The 21,988-nt window shown below is 44.1% G+C and overlaps 1 protein-coding gene across 1 annotated transcript in view; it reads right to left on the bottom strand.

The window, feature by feature from the left end:
- gfra3 (GDNF family receptor alpha 3) overlaps positions 1-21,988 on the bottom strand; it is a gene marked incomplete at its 3' end in the record, with an annotated part of 79,859 nt that overhangs the window by 43,769 nt on the left and 14,102 nt on the right. Inside the window, exon 2 of the mRNA XM_083915866.1 lies at positions 3,706-4,002. Within this exon, the coding sequence (XP_083771992.1) occupies positions 3,706-4,002 (297 nt within the window). The remainder of the gene's footprint in view (positions 1-3,705; positions 4,003-21,988) is intronic.

The raw sequence follows: 21,988 nt of genomic DNA, 5'->3' as shown, positions 1-21,988 counted from the left end.
CATTGGCACGTTCAGTACCACCACCTACTGTCTGGCTACCAGATGTTTTTTAGCCAGTGATGCTCCTCATGCCGCTCCACACGTCCATTACATTGTTCTGCTGGATTTTGTGCTCCAGCTTCCTTCTGTGGGTGTCTTTGCCCTGTTGAATCCTCTTCATCGGTCTCCTGTGACCATCTCCTCACAGTCCTGGTGGTCACAGGAAGCCGCTGGACTTGGGGCTTATACAGGGGCTGCAGGTGGATGAGGTTGTGGTCCGATCTTCCAAGAGGAGGAAGGGCAGTGGAGCTGTAAGCCTCCTTAACATTAGCATACAGCAGGTCCAGTGTCTTGTTTTCCCTGGTGGGACAGTCCACAAACTGCTTGAAAGTGGGCAGTGTTGCAGCCAGAGTAATGTGGTTGAAGTCCCCAGATATTGCAATGAATGTATTTGGGTGCCGTGTCTGAAGGCCCGCGACGACAGTGTGGATGACGTCACTCGCGTGCGCCGCGTTTGCAGTCGAAGCCGTCCACAGTTACGTTAGAGTCCGGGATGTCCTCGTGGAGCCACGTCTCCGGGAAACACAGCACACTGCTCACACGATACATCCACTGAGTCTTCACCAGGCCCGCCAGCTCGTCCATCTTATTAGCCAGCGACCTTACATTCCCCATGGTGATGGAAGGGAGAGATGGTTATATCTCCTCTTCTTTTCCCGGTGTTTACGTCCAGCCTTACATCCCCTGTACTTTCTTCTCAGTTCTGTGGGGATTTCAGGCCTCTCCCGCATCAGCGCCGTTGGTGTTAGCGACGACAGCTGTTCGCGGGTGTAAACAATGAAGCCGCCGCATTGTTGCGTCCAGACGGAGACGCGGTCGGCAAAAAAAGTCCCAAGAATTAGACAAATGGACAAAAAACATGTAAGAAAGTTCACGAACATAGTTGGCTAAGGTTAGCACGACGACTTATAGGAAAAAAGCACTGATAAAAAGACAGTTAATAAGATAAAATAGCTAAAAAGTGCGGAAAAGAGAGGGAGCAACTGTTGCTGGCTGCCGCTCGACACAGCGCCGGAACCGGAAGAATCCTGACTTCCCTATTGGTCATGCTGCTACACACATGCTCAAAACTGCTGCTTTCTTGGTGTTTATTTTTGGAGGTTAAACTGTTAAAGCTAACTTTAGCATGCTGCGCTGCTAACGTGGCTAGTTTTTATTTTGATGTGTTTCCAGCTGCTCACTGATCACTGATTCTGTATCATTGACTATAAAAAATTGACCTAGCCTCTCCGTCGAGGTCTGTTCTCTCAACTTGATCCAATCATATTCGCCTCTGGGAGTCTCCATCTTGTCAGACTTTAACTCCGCCTCATTTCCTCTTACCAAAAAAGGGCATGTATGTGACATTGGGGGGAGGGAGATACGTCCATCTGACGTATACTGGTGTAGCCACATCAGCTCCACCGCCTGGGAGCTAGGCTAACAGAACACATTACTAGATAAACGGGAGTGGGTGTCAGTGTTAAGATTATTTTCCGGGACTGGGAGCGAACGGGAGTCTTTTTTAAAATGTTGTAACTGGAATAGGATTTTTTAGAGGGTAGAGACTGAAACAGCACTCCGTGTCTCTAACGGAGATTACATCAGCTCTGGGGGTAGAGTGCAGGCAGCATTTATGATCTATGATTTAAACTGATATTCAACACAGTCCCATGCTCATAGACTGTAAAACACTGATCCTCACAGCCTGAATCCTCTTGCTGCTCCAGATTAGCATCTAGTGTCTGCGTCACTTAAAGTAGGCTATATTCAAGTCATGGTGTGGCTATTTAATTAGCATAACAGAGTTAACACGTTGTGTTTCTAAATAATCTGTTTGTACAATTGATCAAAGAGCAAACCATCTCGTCACTTATAGTAACACAACGCGAATGACTACAGTTCATTCGAAAAATACAAATATGACCGTGAAAACTAGCATAATTGTGCTTCTTTAAATAACGTGTGTGTGTGTGTGTGTGTGTGTGTGTGTGTGTGTGGCCAGGAAGAGAGAGAGCCAGGTTTAGAGGAGAGAGTAAAGTAAAGAATGATGTGACTTCATTGTCCACAGTAGGGGGACCAGCTGTCCTGAAAAATCCTGGACCGGGTTTCTTTTTAAATAGATCCTACTTTGCTTTTTGGGTTTTTTTCTAAGTAATAAAAAAAAAAAAGATATTTCATGGCAAACGGAGTTTTGTCCATGTTGTTTCTCCCTCAGACAGCACTTCTTTTTACCTGAAACGTTTCAATAGCATTTTCATGTTTACTTCTGTGAAAATAGTACACAATTCGTGCCCCAGAATGCCTGGCAGTTTACGGCTGCTAGTTAGGCACGCCCTCAAACAGACCTGTGCAGACATGCGCAGAGACTAGCAGTCAGCCACTGGGACCTGTCAGTTACCTGCTCTGTAACCAAGAGCGAAGTCGTCATGTGCTCCCATCATCAGAAGAGCAGGAGATCCAGTGCATTCACTTTATTTTGTTATTTGGATTTCTGCCTGAAATGTCCTCAAAATGACTGAAAACTATTACTTCTTCCACTCTAGCGACAACAAAATTTATTTTTTGGGGCATTTCCAAAGCCTGCTTGAATGAGTGCTGACAGTTGAATGGAAACACAGCTAATGAACCACACTGTTGTACTAGGAGACAAACACACACACACACACACACACACACACACACACACACACACACACACACACACACACACACACACACACACACACACACACACACACACACACACACACACATACACAGACAGTAGTTTATTTTGATTCAATCCAACATACACCGTCCCTGCTGCCCCAAGTTCACCCTAGAGCACCTAATGTGGATTCATCCGCACTGAATATAGTCCCCATTAAAACCTTTTCAGTTGCTGACCCCTTTCTGAATATGAGGTTTGGGGCTGAGATCCACAAACAGAGTTCAGAAAGAATTAAGTAATGTAATAGTTGGTTTTGGTATTTATATGTGATTTTTAATAATGAAAAAAATAATAGAAAAAATAATACTAAGCCCAGCGTTATAATTTAAAACAGTGTAAGTTCTGTTGAATAGCAGCCACTGGGGCCGCGAGCAGAGCTATTGTTGAAGCTGCACTTGTACTGTTGTTTTCCCTATCATGCATATTTGGGTTGTTACAGTTAACTTGTTAGCATACAGTTAACTATTTACACAACCAGTAGACACAGAGCAACATTAGCATTTAAGTTGTGTTTGTGTTCACCTGATGAGTGTGTGTCTAATATTTTCTCTCTCACAGCTGTGTTTTTGGTCTCCAACAACTCTTTAGCTGCTAAATGCTCCACTATGTTAACCAGCTAGCCTCTAACTGTGTCCGTCTGCTGTTTGGTGCAAATCAGGTAGTGTACAGTGGCTTTATTACAGCTTGTTTGTTTAAATCAACGATCTGCTACAGCTGGAAACTAATGCAGAGTTGGTGCTAATTCTGGATCAGGTTCATCACTAAAATCCACTCCTTTCACATTCCACATTCAGTCATTTTAGAAAGGTATTTTTCTGTGCAGCTTAAAACCCTGTGATAAGCTGGTGACCTGTCCAGGCAGGATGTACCTCACCTCTCACCAAATCCATGCTGGGATTGGCTTTAGCCGCCCACAATCTTGGAGTGGATAAGCCTGACCCTCACACCCCTGCCCCAGCAGAGGCCTGACTGACCTGGCAGCAGGCGAACCCTCCAGTATATGCGCAGGCACTGCTCCTCTTTGCGGAAGCCACGCTGGCACTTGCAGGCCAAGAGAGAGGGGTGTTTAGCCAGCAGAGCATCCTGTCTCTCCAAGCACTCAGCAGCTGCCTGCTCCCCCAGTGGGGACACCGCTGCATCGGCCGCACACAGCTCCAAGCCCCGGTACAGCGCCTCGCACCGGGGGTCAGAGGAGCACACTCGATGAGCTTCAACACAGTCGGTGGGGGGAGGAGGGAAGGGGAACATGGGTGCTGAGGTTGGGAACACACCTAAGAGAGGACAAAAGAGATGGAGAGAGAAGTGTTAAAAAAACGAAGGAAGGCAACATGTCTAGATGGGAAAAAAAGGAAAATAACGCAGGAAAATAACGTGAGTTACTGGTGAGTTCTGAGACAACAATGGGCAGTCCCTCAAGTCAGAGCCTAAACTCAAACAAGCACAAACAGTCAGTATGTATGCTGTGCTGGCTAGGTATGGCTTATGTCTGCACAGTATGTAGATTGGCTGTTTGGAGCAAATAAACAGACTACAAAAGTCGTGAAGTAAAGTTGTACTTTAACTGTAAGATCTTGTCTTTTAAGTTCCTATCTATCAAATAGTGAGTTAAACGGTGATTGATCACATGACCCACTAATGAAAACACTTCTATTTGCCTTTTTTATATATATATATATATAATATATATAATATGTGTGTCTGTGAGATTCACGGGCTAGATGTAAATACACCACCATGTTAGTGACGCTGCTGACAGCCCAGATATCACCGATGGTTATGCTGCGTTCACTTGTTATCGGAAATTCCAACTTCTGAGTCAGGCTTGTAGTAAGAGCAAAAGTGTGTGTGTGTGTGTGTGTGTGTGTGTGTGTGTGTGTATGGATTTAAGAGGGGAACATATAGGGGACGAACTGGAAGTAGAGAGGTGAATGTATTACAACCAAAGAGGTCGCTAGAAACAAGGTATCTCAATTCTTATGGAGTACAACTTTAAACAGAATGATACATTGACACGACACCAACAACCCCAGAATAGAGAGTACTTGAAAAGGAGGTTCTCGGTCTGCTTTTAATCAAACTCTTGTATGGTTCGTTCATGGTGTGAAAGCAAAACAGACCAAATACAGGATTTTACGATTGTGTGACGCCCTATCAGAGCATGAATTCATACAGAAACTTACTGCAAACCTAGATGGTTAGATGGTTATGGTTAGGCCCTGACCTGGAATGGTTATGTTTAGTATATGTGGTCTGGAAACAAGTCTTTTGCCAATCTAAGGGCCTGCTCACACTATCCTTTTGGCCGCGGCCAAAACCGGTTTTTCAGCTAAAGTCTAGCACCTTTAAGTAGTGTGCGCGCACCCGCTCCACGCTCAACTGGGGCCAGCTGGCCCTCCACGGCCCGCTTGAAATAGGTGGGCTTTAGCGGAGCCGTTTGAACATGTACGAGCACGAGCGTGCGCACGTGTACGCGCACGAGCACGATGCCTACGGCGGTTCTGACGTCATTTATGTGCGCATGTTCGGACATAGAAAATAGAAGGACGGACCATGCGCCGACATTTACAACAACAACAATGGCGACTATAGGCGCTTAGAGGAGGAGCGCAGCAGGCTGGACATAGAAACACTTAACGCCTATATCACCACTCAGGCAGAGACTGAGGTCCGCCGACAACAGCGGACAGATGCCATGTTTCAGCAGCTTCTGGGTGCCATGACACAACCGGCCAGGTCTATGTCACAGGAAAACCTGAGCTACTGTCAGTTGTGACATTAAAATTATTAAAAAACAGAGCCGGAGTCTGCCAGAGGACTGCTGCGTGCACTATTTTTTGTATTTAATTTTGTTATTGTAAGGTATTTAACAACTTCCATGCATGTTTATTTTAAATAGTTTTTACCTTTTATATAACGTGATTGTGACTTTTTATATTTTTTAAGTGTTTTTCTAGATATGTTGTTTATAATTTTGTTTTGCCAACTTTTAATAAAACTGTCTTACCATACATCTTGTCTTTTTATAAACCTATAAGGTCCATACATCTATTGGAAACAATTTATTGTAAGCCTCAGTGCATCAATCAATACATAAAGATCAGGTTATGAGATGTAAAACAACACAGTTTAAAACAAGTAAATGTAGACAACAAAAATGGTTTTAATTCTATTTTATTTATACAACCATGTCATAACGCTGCTTTCCATTATGTGCGAGTGCGCCCCTGAAAGACCGCGCGCATTTTATAAACAAAGCGACGCATCGAGATGACGTCTATCAATGCGTGTGACGTGTTACGACGTGACACGTCACACGCATACGTGATGACGTGATGACGTACGGACAAGCAAAAAGCATGGGCCGGGGCCGAGGCCGGGGCAGTGTGAGCACAAACGGGGCTGGGGCGCGGGGGGGAGAGGGAGGGGGGACAAGTACCCTAAAGTCCGGGTCTCGGCCCGGGAGGATAGTGTGAGCAGGCCCTAAGGTTATCAGTATACATCCTTTCTTATCAACCACTGACCTTTCTGTTTAAACTACAGTAGATGCTTTTCAGCCAAACTATTCAGGCATGCATGATGTTCTTAGTTACCTTTCATTCACTACAGAGAGAACTTGAATTGTGTGGAACCCAAAGTTTCCCTAACAATAACTGTTGTTTACTCAAGTGTGTCTGCTTCGATTTGCAGTAGCAAAAAGGAGAAGCTCCCCTGGTAAAAATCCAGCTGATACGCACAGGGGAATTGCAGAGGAGTTGTATGAGGACAGCAGAAATGTCATACTTGGGAGAGGGGAAGATAGGGGAACGAAAAGATGGATGGAAAAAGGGAGGGGTGGGAGCTGAGCAGAGGGTGAGACAGATAGAGGCAGAGACAGAAAGCGAGCGTACCAATGTGAACCTTGATGGGTTGGACACGTGCACAGTATGAGGCACAATCAGCATGCACCGCTGAAAATGATGTTCTTAGAATGACACAGATATGCACACATAAGCACACACACACACACACACACACACACACACATACCAAAAAACAGCACATAAATACACCCGTGCATGGATGCCCTGAGAAGGACCCTCATATGTGTGTCCTGCTGGGAGGGAGACTGGGAGGAACAAAACCCATCATTACTACAAGAACACAATACGGCACAACCGCAGGGAAGGGGGGAGGAGGGAGCAAAGCAATCTGTCTAAGACACACACACACACTCGCATAGACTTCCACACACACATCTTGGTGTCAGAATAAAGTGGCTGAGAGAGCATAAACAGCTTAACATTCAGTGCCGGATCAGTAGACAGTATGTAAATTGAATACTGAGTGTGCTGATGAAAGACTAACCACATACATAAAACATTGTTGGTTGAACAAACAGCCTTTGTGGAGCGCCGCATCCCGATACTCCGCCACAACTCACTTTGTCCACACATCAGACTGAGTGCTCAACCAGATCGGCTTGATCGAGACCATCTCTGACCAGAGGCTGAAGGCCTCATCCCAGCATCACATCCTCAAACTTTGACAAACATTTCCATCTCTGCTGCACAGTAAACACTGTGTTTTCCCTTGGAACCCAATGACAAGCTCAAGTCACACAAATAATATCTGCCAGACACACACAATAGTGTTTAGGGATTTTGAGTCTCAGTTATGGCTCTAAGTGCATACAGTCTTATTTTCCTGTGCAGGGTCACTTCAGTCATCCAGGTAGTACGATGTCAGTTGGAAACAAAAAATAAACTGCTTCACAATTTTTGACAACCAGAAAAAGGAGTTTGCTTTCCCAAAAAATAATTTCACTTTAATGGTTTGAATAAAGGAAGTCTCACTTTTTGTTGTATAAACTTAACCATCACCTTTTGTTGATTAAACTTAACTGTCACCTTTTGTTGCATAAACTTAACCATCATTATCATGTGCTGTTCACAGTTTCACACCATTAATATAATGCCATATTTTGTAAGATATGGTAACAATGTGTGGATGACAATATGTTGCACTGCATGCCCCAGCTATGTCAGATCCCCCGCACCATCGTCTTCTGCATTATGGTGTTTACTAAATGCGATTAATTTAGCTTGCCTAAATGACATAGTCATAAATGAGCACTTGATTTAGCTTTTATTTGGCATTATTCCTATAAATATGAATAATAAGAATAAGAAAACAGTGTTAAAGAAGAAGCAGCTCACCAATAACATGCTATATATCTCACTTAATCAGTCAATATATAAAATAATACAGGAACATATAAAAAAAAATGTCAAACTCAGAGGTGAGAATGAGAGAAACTAGTTCACGGAGAAAGAAGTAATGACAAGCAAAACCGACATACTCTATTCATATATACTAATTTTCCTCAATAGACCATGTAACACTGACATATATTTCTTTATTGTGGCACTAATCAACACAGCTTTATTGTACACTACAAAGACGAGTGGCTCTGGCTCTGTGTCAAGTGCTCCAGACAGCTTAATACCACATCAAAAACACTGTCTTCTGGCCTTTGCTCAGCTTTCTGTTGGAATATACAGAGGAAAGCTCAGGCTCTCTGAGAGGACACCATCTACAAAAAAACTATTAAAAAAGCTTTGATTTTCTTTAATGTACCATTCTTATCTAGAAAAATGGAGTGAACCACACAAAATCCTTCTGAGTAAGGGTCAGTGATTCGTATTATAACAAATGTCAATGCAATGTGAATGACGTTTTACACTATGATGATCTTAATGCTGATGAGGTCAGAAGCAAATGAATGATGCCAGAGCCAGAACCTCATGGCAGTGGGTCCTGTGACAGGAGCTCACACTGAACCACAGTGTCCCCCTGAAATGAATAATAGCCAGTGTTGTTGTTGCCTAGGAATTGTACCCGTACACCCCTTTAGAAGCTTCTCAAGAGGTGTTCCCACAGGAAGTCCAAGCCTCAGAGTTATTGCTGCCAAGCCAGAGGGCCAGGCTGACTAGAAAGAGGGCCAAGCATTGAAGTGAAATTGTTTTGCTAAACTGAACTTTGGCAGTAAGCCTTTTTTTTCTCCCAGACTGCAAAATCTTCGGTAATAGGAAGAAAGCTCCACACTGATTTATGTTCACCGCAAAAAAATGAGGAGCACTTGCTGATAAATACATGTATGTGTGTCCATTTTGGTAGAAATTCCAGAACCTGATTGCATGTTTGTGTAACATCTACTCAATCCAGCAACACAGGTCACATTTCTTACCAAGTGTTCCAGGTTTATTTTCTCTGACTCACATCCTTAGGGCAAATGTCTGGACAGCCGCTACGCAAATAAAACTGACTGCAGAAAACATTCTAGGAGTCCAGTTCTGGCAAATAAAACAGTTAGCTTAGTGTTCAGTCTGACAACAACTTGGGAATGTCACTTAATTACATACCTGATAAGAGTATGTTAGAATGACCGTTTAGCGGCTGGAAGATGCAGTAGATGCCAAGGCTCGAGCCGCATCCATATATCAGTCAGATGATTTTATTGGCCAATATTGGCATATCATAGACATAGCAGTATCAGCGTACATTTTTCCTGATATGCACCAATATAAAACCTTTTTTGCAGAAAATAAGGAGAAAACGACAATGCAGAAATGCATATATAGTTTTTATTTATTTTGACTAGTACATTGCCTGTAGAAAGCAAGTAGTCCTATGGAATAGTGGTAGCCCAATGAGCCTTTACACGTCCAAATGCAGCCTGTCTTTGAAAGTGGGACACACAAAGAGGGGTACATGTAGCCAGTCTCACAGTCACTCACACACATACCATACACTGTGACAGACATGGACACACACTGAGACACACACGGACAACAAACACAGTTAATCTAAGAAAAAGACAAACACACATTAACCAAACATGGTGAGACATAGACACAGAAAAACATGAACATACACATTAACACTACATGCAGTACATAAACATACAGCCTTGAATACAGAAGTTGATGCTGATGTGAATGACGGACATTTAGGTTTGTTGTAAACTGGGAGCATAAACACAGGCTAACATGTAACGTAGTCTACTAAATGAACTGTGCAGAACATACTATTTAACCTTGTAATATAGCCTAACCTACATTTGCAGTTTGCTAGAAGAGAAGACGTAATGTGTTGAGATTTGTGTATGTGTGTTACCAAATAAATGTAGTGGAGTAAAAAGCAGTGCTGTCCAAATGAAGCTTCATGAAGCATTTTCTTTATTTTCTGAGTCCACTAGATGGAGCTCTCTGTTCAACACAGGGCTGGAAACTCACTGAATCACCATTTATTGAGCACTTTTCTTTAAACCAAGAGCTCCATCTAGTGGACTGTGAACAAATACAACTAATGCTTCATGAAGCTTCATTTGGACATCACTAGTAAAAAGTGCAATACTTTCTGTGAAATGTAGTGGAGTAGAAGTATAAAGTAGCATCCAATAGAATATCTCAAGTAAAGTACAAATACATACAGTACTTGAGTAAATGTACTTAGTTACTTTCGACCAATGAATATCCATATACTTGCAGGAATGACAACAGTATATTCTGGATTTTAACAGAACTGTCAGGTTTTTAAAAAAAATACTATACTTGATGCTTTGACAGTTTGGTCATTCTTCTTCACGTCACAACGTCACAGTTGGCTGCAGTATCAGCAGGTTGTTTGCTGCTAGGAGAGGCACCACCCTTAGCTTGCTGCTCCTGGCTCAGTACTTTTTGACTGACGGAGAGTTCTGTTATCATTTGACTCCGTTCTCTTTGTGCCTGTTAGGGTCAAGGCCAACTCTATGGTCATGTTTTTAGTCTTCTACTTTTGTCTGTTTACCCAACATTGCTGTGGATCATTTAAGTTAATGTGACATTCCACATCCTGGACAACAAACTATTGGGCGTAACGTAATAGCCTACCGGCGAGAGCAGAAAGGCAAGCATCACGTAGTGTGCCCTGGGTAATGTAGTTTAAATGCCATGAATTGCAGAGAGACAGATTTTGAGAGGAAAGGAAAGGGTTCTGAAAGCTTCTGAGAAGTCCAAGAATGATAAAATCTAGAAGTGGGGATACTGCATACAAGTGGGTACTGACCCACTTAAAGCACAGGTTGTTGGTCTTAAAAATCCCATATCTGTTGGGCCCTAGCCAAGGCAGGGGTTAGATGTATCAAACCATGAAGGCTTATTCACAAAATACGCTAACAAAAATGCGAACAACCTAACACTGATCCATAATTGAGTGCACTTTTAAATCATGATATAGTACATACAGGTATAGTGCACAAAATTTAACAGCACGTTATTCTACCCACGGTTCATCAACTACGAACAAACAGCATTGTCAGAGCCTACTCATAACACCACTCTCTAAGTGGCAAGACAAGAAGACACTCAGCCATGGGTTAAAATGTTCAAAAGTATTGTATTCACTAAATAAAATCAGTAAATATTACTAAATACTACCAGCCCTGCTAGGGCCTTGTCGGGGGGATGTATTTGCCGTCTTGTCCCCTCCCTCTCCGTAAACTCTGAGCAGCTCAGCTACAGGAGCTTCTGTTACCATGGAGAAGGAAAAGACCGATACCAGCGAGCAGTGCATAACAAGCATTTTAATAACTTTAGATGTTAAAATGTAAGTCTTCTTTTGAGGCTGGCTTGGCTGTCATTGTGGTCTGCCGGCCGGCTTCTTGCTCTGCCAGAGGGGCTGTGTCGTTAGGAGGCGAGGGAGGGCGATACGAACTGGGGGGCGAAGAAGACTGTCTTATGACTGTGAACATTCCCGGTCTGATAAACAGCTATGTCAACACCTGTTAGCATACGTGAGCCATGTGTTTTTAGCATTGTAAACTAACGTTACATTGCCCTCCAGAGGGGGCGTGCCGTTAGGAGGTGAGGGAGGGGTTTGGTGGGGGGAATGCTTTTATTTAAGTCTGGCTCAGAGAGCTTTAAGGTGCATTTTAAGTAGTTAGGTAAAGGTGCAATCAATACAAAGCGAAAGCCTTCAGTCATTTGTAATGAAATGTCCTTCGTTACATAGTAATATGCCATTTTTTTCATTGAGCAATTGTAGCACCCTCTTTTATATAAGTGTGTCACCATAATTTTCTCAGCACTGATACATTATGTGTGAAGGTCAGATGAACAAATCTAAATCAAATTTTCTTTGGCAATTGAGTCAACATCACCTGAGGCTCCTTCACCTATCAAAGCTGCAACACCAGATCATCATCTAATAATGAGACACTTGAGCATTAAAAAATCATTTCCACATACATTCTGAGATGGTAATATGATTACCATAAACCAAGAGCAGCAGATCCTCCTGGCCTTTTACAGTGTATCTTACATCGTGTGCCACAGGGTGGGATGATTTCATGTGAAACCTGCCACACAAAGCGCTCCTGCAGCTAAGCCACCATGTAGTTTTAATAACAGGTGGAATCACACAGTCTCACTGACTTATATACTGAATATAGTGGCTGTTATCAGTTCTTATCCGTCTCTCTGCACAAACATCCTCTTATATTTGCCACAGACTCAGAGCTTGCTGCGATGAAGAAACAGGGGAAACAAGTGTTTGTCTGGGTGAAAGTATTCCCACCACTTGGATGAAGTGGAAGTTATGCGTTTCACATTTGGGGTTTGTTTGGAACAAAAAGACGAGTTACCAGTCGCATAGAATGAAAAGTGATGGCAACACAAACTTCAATTGACAATCCAAGAAAAAAAACTCAAAAGTGCTTAGTATCAAAGACACTAACCAAATACATAACCCTTAAATGTCATGTCAGTTTCAGATGGATGGTGTCAACATTTTGATGAGTGAGGTAATCAGTTAATGAACAGGAAGCTACTTTAATTATTCATAAGCACATTACTGTACTGTAAAGCTGATGTAGAGCTTTAGTAGCGAAGCATGAAAACTCAAGTTCCCTTTGACTTACTAAAGAAATGTGTGTGAATGTGTCTGAATTAGAGTTGATTCAATACCAGTACCATTATTGGAAACGCCTCGGATACTGCCTGGTGTTGCTATTGGCAAGTATAAAAGTCGAATTTTTAGGGTGGAGTGTTCTCTCTCACGTTACTTGTACATAAACTGATGCTGTGAATAATATGGGCCACCTTAAATCAAACTACAACTATTCTGTATTTCTCTTGAGGAAGAATGTTCCGCTGTATCACTGATCAGCTGATCACTGGTGATCTAAACTCATTCAGAGTAACACTTCATCTCTGGGGCCTTTTTTTTAATGTAAACACAGCGAGTTAATGGCCATTTGAGAGGGCGTGCCCTGAAACTTTCAGGGAGGCCACTCTATAGGGCTAATGGAAACATGCCAATGACAGAGCCTACGTGTGGCCAGAGCAGGACATCCTTCCCAAGAGTATAAGGGCGCACTCACACTGTCCATCTGTACTGTGCCCCGTGCTTTAGGATACTTGCCCCCCCCCCTCCCTCTCCCCCCGCGGCTTTTTCACTAAGCAGAGAACATGAGGCTTAAAAGTCAGGCAGTCATCAATAACAATACCAATGTACTTATGAGATGTGACAACCTGTATTTCACTTCCCTCAAGAGTGACCACAGAAAAAACATTCATTGGTCTATTCCTTGAGCCAGTAAATAACATAAGTTTGGTCTTATCCGCATTGAGAACAAGTTTCAGCTGATGAAGACTATATTGGACAACAGTAAAAGCATTCCCTAAATTCTCAATGACCTGTTTAAGACCTTATACTTGTAAAATGATATGTTTAATTGCCAAACATCATATGTGTAGATAGTTGCACAGTTCAAACGGGATCAAAAATATTTATTAATAATCATTTAAATTTTATAATAATCATTTTTCTCTTCTCGTTCACTACGGTACATGTTTTTTTTCAGAAATAAGGACCTATGGTGGTCCACCTGTGGTCTTATAATGTCCTTAGGTTGATATCAACCTCATTTTATTGCACTTCAGGTGTTTAACAGGCATGGAGAATTTAACATGACACTCCTTAAGGGCGCACTCACACTGTCCTTCCGCACCGGGCCAAAACCCTTTTTTCAGCTAAAGCCTAGTGGGTTTGAGCAGTGTGAGTGCACCCGCTCCGAACAAAACTGCGGACAGCGGGCCGTCCACGGCCCGCCTGAGAGAGGTGGGCTTTTGTAGAGCATGTTTGCACATGTACGAGCGCGCGCACGTGTACCAGCACGATGCCTATGGCGGTTCATACGTAATTCATGTGCGCCTGTTCGAACATAGAAATCAGAAGGACGGACCATGCGCAGACATTTAACAACAACAACAATGGCGGTGAAAGGTTCACGTTGGTGTGATGCGGAGGTGGAGTGTTTATTGCAGATTTGGTCGGATGAAAATATTCAAAAACAGTCGACAAGACGCACAAAAACTCTGAGGTCTATGGAAAGATTTGTAAACAAAGAGACGCATCGCGATGACGTCCATCAATGCGTGTGACGTGTTACGGCGTGATGACGTATGGACAGCGAGAAGCATTTGAGCGAGGCCCAGGCAGTGTGAGTACAAATGGGCCTGGGGCGCAGGGGGAGAGGAAGGGGGGACAAGTACCCTAAAGCCCGGGGCGCGGTGCGGAAGGACAGTGTGAGTGCGCCCTTAGGCCACACCAAAGCCTTACAGCAGCAGAGTAGCTTTCATTGCTGCACATTCCTAACTGAGGTTTGAGTGGCTGGGGCAAACTTTTACCGAACATATAAACTCAGTGGACAGTAACATCAAGTTCACCAGAGAAGAAGTCAAGGACAACAGTTTTCCTCTCATAGGCTGTGACATCCATATGGAGAATGACAGGGGCCTCCACATATGGGGTATACAAAAACCCACTCACATAGATCAATATCTACTTTTTGATTCCAACCACCCCCTGGAACACAAGCTTGGAGTTATCAGAACCCTGCAACACAGAGCTGATAATTGTAACCTTCCCACCCATTACGGCGCCCCTGGTAAGGACTCTTATCATGCTACTGCAGAGGTTTGATGTTATTTTGAGCAGTATTAGTGGTTAAAAAAGCTGTTTTAATGCATTCACCTTAATGCCCCAAACTAATCAGTGTTAACCACGTCCGGCTGTTAGCAACTCTCTGAGATTTCTCTGTTAATAGTTCATATACAAAAAAACTGTCTGGATGGCTTTTTTGATGGGTGTCAAAAAAGACCATGGGTTGATTTTACGCCGGAGTTTCTCTTTTAGACTATAGCGCTCCATTCACACATACCAATCCATACAGTGGAGATGCAACAGGATGGGAAGTGTTGTGAACTGAACCTGAATTATGGCCGCTCAAAGGCTCAAAAGGCAGCAGTGGTGGGTCTTCTGACACGTGGGAGGGAAAACCAACCGTGCTCCTTTTGCTTGACTGTGAATCTGAAGCTCATAGTTGTTCTCTACTCCACTCAATTTCATAAATGTACTTGAACCAAAATGAAAAGCTGAAAAAAGGCACAGTGGCAGTTAACAGCTTCCGTTAACTCTGTGCGATATAACTTTAACACACATTCATGCTCACCAAAGGGTGAAATCTTTGTGTTTTGGACACTGTATGAGCTTTCTGTTGGTTCAATCTCCAGGACAAGTTGTATACATTCCCCTTTTGAAAATTCATAAATTAGATTGGTATGACATTTACAAAGGACATTCATGATCCCCAGAAGATTAACGGTTAATGATCACTTGATCTGTTGCGCATGAAGCTCTTATGATCCCACTTCTTGTAAAGCTGTCCAAAATTTTAGATGTTTTGATTTAAGTCGTCCTTAAGCACATACAACCCTGGTCCTGCTCACATGATAATCAAGTCACTTTATTTAAAAAAAAGAGAGGGATGGTACTTTTAAACAGTTGACTATTTCCTTTGAAAAAGCAACTAGACAAAGAATTCTTAAAAACTACTTGCTTGTTTTTTTTCTCGAGCTTTTAGTCTTCATTTGTGAATGAAGCTTAGTGGACTTTGTGATCAAAATTATTTCATTAAAGAAAAAGCTGTGCATTTCTTCCTGTATACACAGTGACAGTAGAGAGCTTACAAGAAATGAGAGATGGCTGGTGAATGACAGAACATAGTGATTATATGGTCCAGTGGCTTCAGAGGAATTGCTTGTCTGAAACATCCACCCCTTGTACACACACACAACTTTCCAGTGTCAAAAGTGAGGGGCTCTGGCAGTTTTGGTAACTTTTCGAAGCCAACTATCACAGCAACTTTGTGCAGCGATTAGCCACATCTGCAAATGTATGTAGGGTCATTCATTATTCATTTAAACAACTAACTGCGACATGAATGCCTTCAAGAAAGTCAAAGTGAGCTGAAACCTGGCTCCAATCTGCGTGTGTTATTACGGGGCCATAGACTGTGTTTGACCACAGCTGCTACTGCGCACTGTGGTTGAGACTCTTGGGTGAATACATTTCATTTCTCCCCGAGGTTGATCAGTGAAATAGCATTTCAGGATGGAAAAACATCAGAAAGAATCAGGCATAGGCCTACATGTTCGAGCCGGTTACAGACAGGAGGAGGCGGGGCAGTGGAGCCACTCAGGCAGGTGACTATCTCACGGATTGGATGGACAAGGAGCCTTGGATACCTGTCGTCCACAGCAGTCTGCAACTATAGTTTGTGCTTCCTGAACCCTGCAACAGTCAGACTCAGACTTAGATGAGGAGTCTGTTGTCACTAAAATGGTGGACTAGCAGACGTATCAGAATAGCAAGTGTAGTTGGCATCTTTTCTTAGTTTCTGTTGTCTGTTAGCTTGTTAGCTTGTAAGTGTCAGTGTCTGACAGCTATGGTGACAGTGTGTTTTCTCTCTGTACTGACAGCCTGCTCTGAGCTGGAGCTTTCACGTTTCTTTGCTGGTGTTGTGTTGAAGTTGTTCCCATGTAGAATAGTGTTTCACATATCAGACGGTGATTGGTATATGGATTAGTGACGTCCCAACTAAAACTGCCGGAATACGTTTGAATCTCAGAGCTGAGAGAAGTGCACAGACATCTCCTCCTTCAGGAGAGGAATGTGAAAACACCTTTACTAGTACCAAACTTTTCTCAGATGCAAGTCACTGCAGTCAATGTGAGACATTTTAGAGGAGACAAACACAAGAAAAATGTTGTGCGCATGTGCGAAAGCTGCACGCTGTTACTAATCCCGCCTTTGACTTTTTTTAAATTGTCTTTTATTCTGTTTTTGTTCGTTCTGTTTCTTCACCCTAACTCAGTGAAGTTCTGCCCTCTACAATGAGGTTACTTCGCTAGTTTTGTGTTTTTTTTCGTGCTGTTTTTATCAATGCCGCTTCCACCAGGACAAGCTGTCTTCGTTTATTCCGAAGAACAGCTAATCGCGCTAATGCCGACCGGAGAAAAACACACCAGGAATGCAGAGGTGGGAAGCAACGTTGGGGCAATAGAGGAGGGTCGAGACGGTACAGGTTTATGGAGAGGAGAAGATTCAAGCCGTGTCTCCCCTCTATTGTTATGGGAAATGTACGGTCTGGATGAACAAATGGATGAACTGACGGCGCTAACGCGGAGCCACCCAGAGTACTGTGAGTGCAATCTGATGTGTTTCACAGAGACATGGCTGCACAGGGACATTACGGACCAGAACGTGTCTGTTGAAGGCTTCCACACCATTTGGAGGAGGGGGGGGCTTGCCGTTCTTGTAAACAGCAGATGGTGTAATCCTGGTAAAATCCCTGTAAAACAGCTCTGTAGCCCTGATGTTAAACTGCTGGCCGTTGGACTCCGTCCATGCCATCAGCCTAGAGAGATCTCACATGTCATCACCTTTGTCCTGTACATCCCTCCCTCTGCAAACCAACATCTGCCTGCAGCATCATACACACCACCATCTCAAAACTCCAGACTCAACACACCAGTGCCCTCATCATCATGCCAGGAGACTTTAACCACATCACCTTGGATAGAGTTCTGCCGACCTTCCAACAGTATGTGAGCTATCCTACCGGAGAGGAGAAGACTCCGGACCTTATGTATGCTAACATTAAGCTCTTCTCTCCCCCCTCTGTGCAGGTTAAATCACAACCTGGTTCACCTCAAACCCCGCCATGTTCCTCTGGTGAAGAGGAAACCTAAGACCACAAGGACTGTGAGGAGGTGGTCTGAGGAGGCTTAAAAGACATTGCAGGGCTGCTTTGAGGTGACTGACTGGCCTGCACTTTGTGAGCCACACAGGGAGGACATTGATGGGCCCACGGACTACATCAATTTTTGTGTGGACTGCAATGGCCCAGCTCGGACTGTAACCTGCTACGCCAACAATAAACCTCGGATCACCAAGGACATTAACGCCATCCTGAATGAAAAGAAGAGAGCATTCAGAGATGGCAACCGCGATGAGGTGAGGAGAGTGCAGGGGGTACTCCAACTTAAAATCAGGGAGGCTAAAGACAATTATAGGAGAAAGCTGGAGAACAACAACATGAGGGATGTGTGGAATGGCATGAGAACCATCAACGGGTTCCAGAAGACTGGTAGCACAGGGTTGGAGGACCGTGTGGACCGGGCCAATGAACTGAACCTATTTTTCAATAGGTTTGATACGGCGGCCCATCCTCCACATGAGTCTGCTGCTGGCTGCCACTTTACCTCCCGCCACTCCTCCTCCCTACAGACCCGTTGACTGCCCCTCACCACCTCACTTCACACCCACCTATTCCATCCCTCTCCCCTGCTCTAAAGCATTGTCCTCAGACGACCTCAGCCCTCCCCCAACGGACACTTCTACAGTGTCCTTCACGCCTGACCTGGTGAGAAGACAGCTGACAACACTCCACTCTGGCAAAGCTGAGGGCCCCGATGGCATATTTCCTTGGGTGCTTAAAGCCTTTGCCCCCCTGCTGTGTGGAGTACTGAGTCAAGTCTTCAGCCTGAGCCTGCACCTCTAGAGAGTCCCTGTGCTGTGGAAGATGTCCTGCCTTTGCCTGTGCCAAGGACGCCGCGTCCCAGTGGCCCTCACGACTACAGACCGGTGGCCCTGATGTCCTGCATCATGAAGACCATGGAGAGACTCGTCATGGAGCAGCTAAGGCCTATGGCCAGGCCCTTCACTGATCCGCTACAGTTTGCTTACCAGCCCGCCTGGGAGTTGAGGACTTCATCACCTACCTGCTGAACATAGTCTACAGTTATCTGGACAAGCCTGTGAGCACTGTGAAAGCCATGTTCTTTGACTTCTCCTGTGCATTTAACACCATCCGTCCAGCTCTACTGGGTGAGAAGATGGCTGCACTGCAGGTGGAGGCCCCCATTGTGTCCTGGATTGTGGATTACCTGATGGGCAGACCACAGTATGTACGCCTACAGAACTGTGTGTCTGACAGGGTGGTCGGCAACACTGGGGCCCCACAGGGGACTATCCTCTCTCCCTTTCTCTTCACTCTCTTTACCTCAGATTTCAACTAGTCCTGCCACCTTCAGAACTTTTCTGATGATTCAGCAATAGTTAGCTGCATTCGAAAGGGGGATGAAAATGAATACAGGACTGTTGTGGCAACTTTGTCACTTGGTGTGAGCAGTTTCATCTCCAGCTCAATGTGACTAAAACAAAGGAGCTCGTAGTGGATCTGAGGAGGGCAAAAACACCTGTGACCCCTGTCTCCATCTAGGGGGTCCCTGTGGACACTGTAGAGGGGTATAAGTACCTGGGGGTGTACTTCAATAATAAGTTGAACTGGACTAGAAATGCAGAGGCTGTCTACAAAAAGGGCCAAAGTCGATTCTTCTTCCTGAGGAGGCTGAGGTCCTTTAACATCTGCCGGACAATGCTGAGGAAGTTTTATGAGTCTGTTGTGGCCAGTGCGATCGTCTTGGCTGTCAAATGCTGGGGCAGTGGGCTGAAGGTCGCAGACACCAACAGACTGAACAAACTAATCAGGAGGGCCGGTGATGTCATGGGGGAGGAGCTGGACACCCTGACGACCGTGGCAGAGAAGAGGATGCTGTCCAGGCTCCGGTCTATCCTTGACAATGTCTTCCACCCTCTCTACGACACACTGGCCCAGCAGAGGAGCACCTTCAGCAGAAGACTCCTCGCACCCAGATGCACCACAGGGCGCCACAGGAAATCTTTCCTGCCTGTGGTCCTTAAACTATACAATGCATCCGTAGTAGAGTCTCTCACCCCTCTCTGTAATATGGACTCAATGACAAACAATCTGTTCTTTGCACATTTTTAGGGTACTTTGCACGTTATTACAGTACCTTTGATCTGTATATATTACTATTGTAAATTTGATATTTATATATATATAGTTTTATATTTCTGTTTTTACAAATATATGTTATCTGTATAATATTGTTGTTGTTAAATATGTTGTTTGTATATCTGGAGTTTGCAACGAAATCAATTTCCCCCTGGGATTATTAAAGTATTTCCGATTCTGATTCTGCTTCTGAGGGGGACTTTACGCTTTTAGCATGACATGTCATCATGGCAAAATGTGGTCCTGGAGACACAAGCAGAAACTTACACAGAGCCGGTTTTGAGTATTTTGTCCGGTGTTGAAGACTGAGAACAAAGACAGGTGGAAGTAGGGGGGTAGAAAGTAAGAAAGGGGCCATTGTCCCAACACTTTGAGGCTTGTTTATGCTCTACATTAGACACGCATACGAATATGGACGGAGCCTTCTGTCCGTACTCTGCATACATTTCATCCGTTTTTCCAAACGTTGCAGTACCACTAGAAATTGTGGGGGCAGTGTCGGGCATTGTTCACAAAAGAGTTCTGTGAATATCAGGAGCGAGCGAGTTATCAAAGCCCCGCCGGACATCCTGAAATACTGAAAGTGACGTTCATCATCAGTTTTTCTCATTTGTAAAACCAATGTCCGTAATTCTCCGTCCACACTCTGGGATGTCTTTAGTGTCTCACAGACCGCCGCCGTCTAAAACGCTGCTTGTGATTTGCCTCCTTCTTAACAGACGCAGGATCGTTATCTACTCCGTCATCGCCATGATTGTTGTTCTCCAACTTTATTGGAGTAACTTTTGAATCTGAATGACTCCCTCTAGAGGATGTTTTGCTGAATGTCCATTCCAAAATAAAGGATGCATGAAAGCACGAGGGCAGTGAGGCAATTACACATGAAATGGGAGCATAAATTAGCCTTTAGGCCCCTGGACCAATTTAATGGTGCGGCTGGTGTGATCCAATGCAAGATGGTCTGTAGTCTTATTTTGGCTATATTCTAAGACCTTTTGATCAGTCTCTCTTGTACTTTTCTAACTTCTGTCAATCAGATATTATTTTTGGACACACAAACACAAAAGTTGTAGGATGGCTTTGCTGGGCCAGAGTTAGTTACAGTATCAGTTAACTTTTTGAAAATGATTTATTACTGTATGCTTTATTATTTATTAGCTTCCCATGGACGATGCCTAAACCTCTTTATATCACATGGTTCACTGCTTCCTATTATGTCCTACTGTTGGACAAAGAGTAGAGAGGGGAAAATACATTTGATTCAGTGTGTTTCCAAACATTTTGACGATTTGAAGAAGGTCCGCCTGCAAACAGGGAGGGCAGACTGTGGGCAAGACTAACTGGGGATTGTAGATGCAGCCACAGATCTGAAGCCAGTATCCGACACGTCTGTCATCATGATAGCAGATGGGCCTGAGGTCATGCCGCAACCGACCTGGGATCAGCCCTGGCTCCGACTACAGAGAGCAGCAGTACCTTCAGGGACCACTGACTCGTGTCCGACTCTGAGTTTGAGTAAGGACACACCAACATGCACATACAGCACTCTATCTAATGCCTTCCCACACTTGACACACACACACACACACACACACACACACACACACACACACACACACACACACACACACACACACACACACACACACACACACACACACACACACACACACACACAGCCACAGAAGCAAAGCCAACACACCATCTGCTGCCCCTATGTTTGAGTTCCAAATCCCAGTTATCAGCAAAACACACAGAAGACCTCCAAACTACCCTCTTGGATGCACCATTCCCTTTGAGAAGAACGCTGTCAAAACACACACACACTCACATGCACACACCACATACACACCTCCGCACCTAGATCAGATGGAACCAGGTGGATGGAGGCCAGGTATGTTGCTCATTTTTCATTAAAAATGAAAGAAGAAGGAAGATGGATTTTCTCACTTCTTTCACCAAGTTCATTCACCTCACACACTTCTAATCTTCTTCATCCCTCCCTCTCTCTCCCT

The sequence above is a fragment of the Echiichthys vipera genome (assembly GCF_963691815.1).
Source record: "Echiichthys vipera genome assembly, chromosome: 6".
Lineage (NCBI taxonomy): Eukaryota > Metazoa > Chordata > Actinopteri > Perciformes > Trachinidae > Echiichthys > Echiichthys vipera.
The sequence above is the reverse complement of the archived record's forward strand: the minus strand, read 5'-3'. Positions and strand labels throughout refer to the sequence as shown.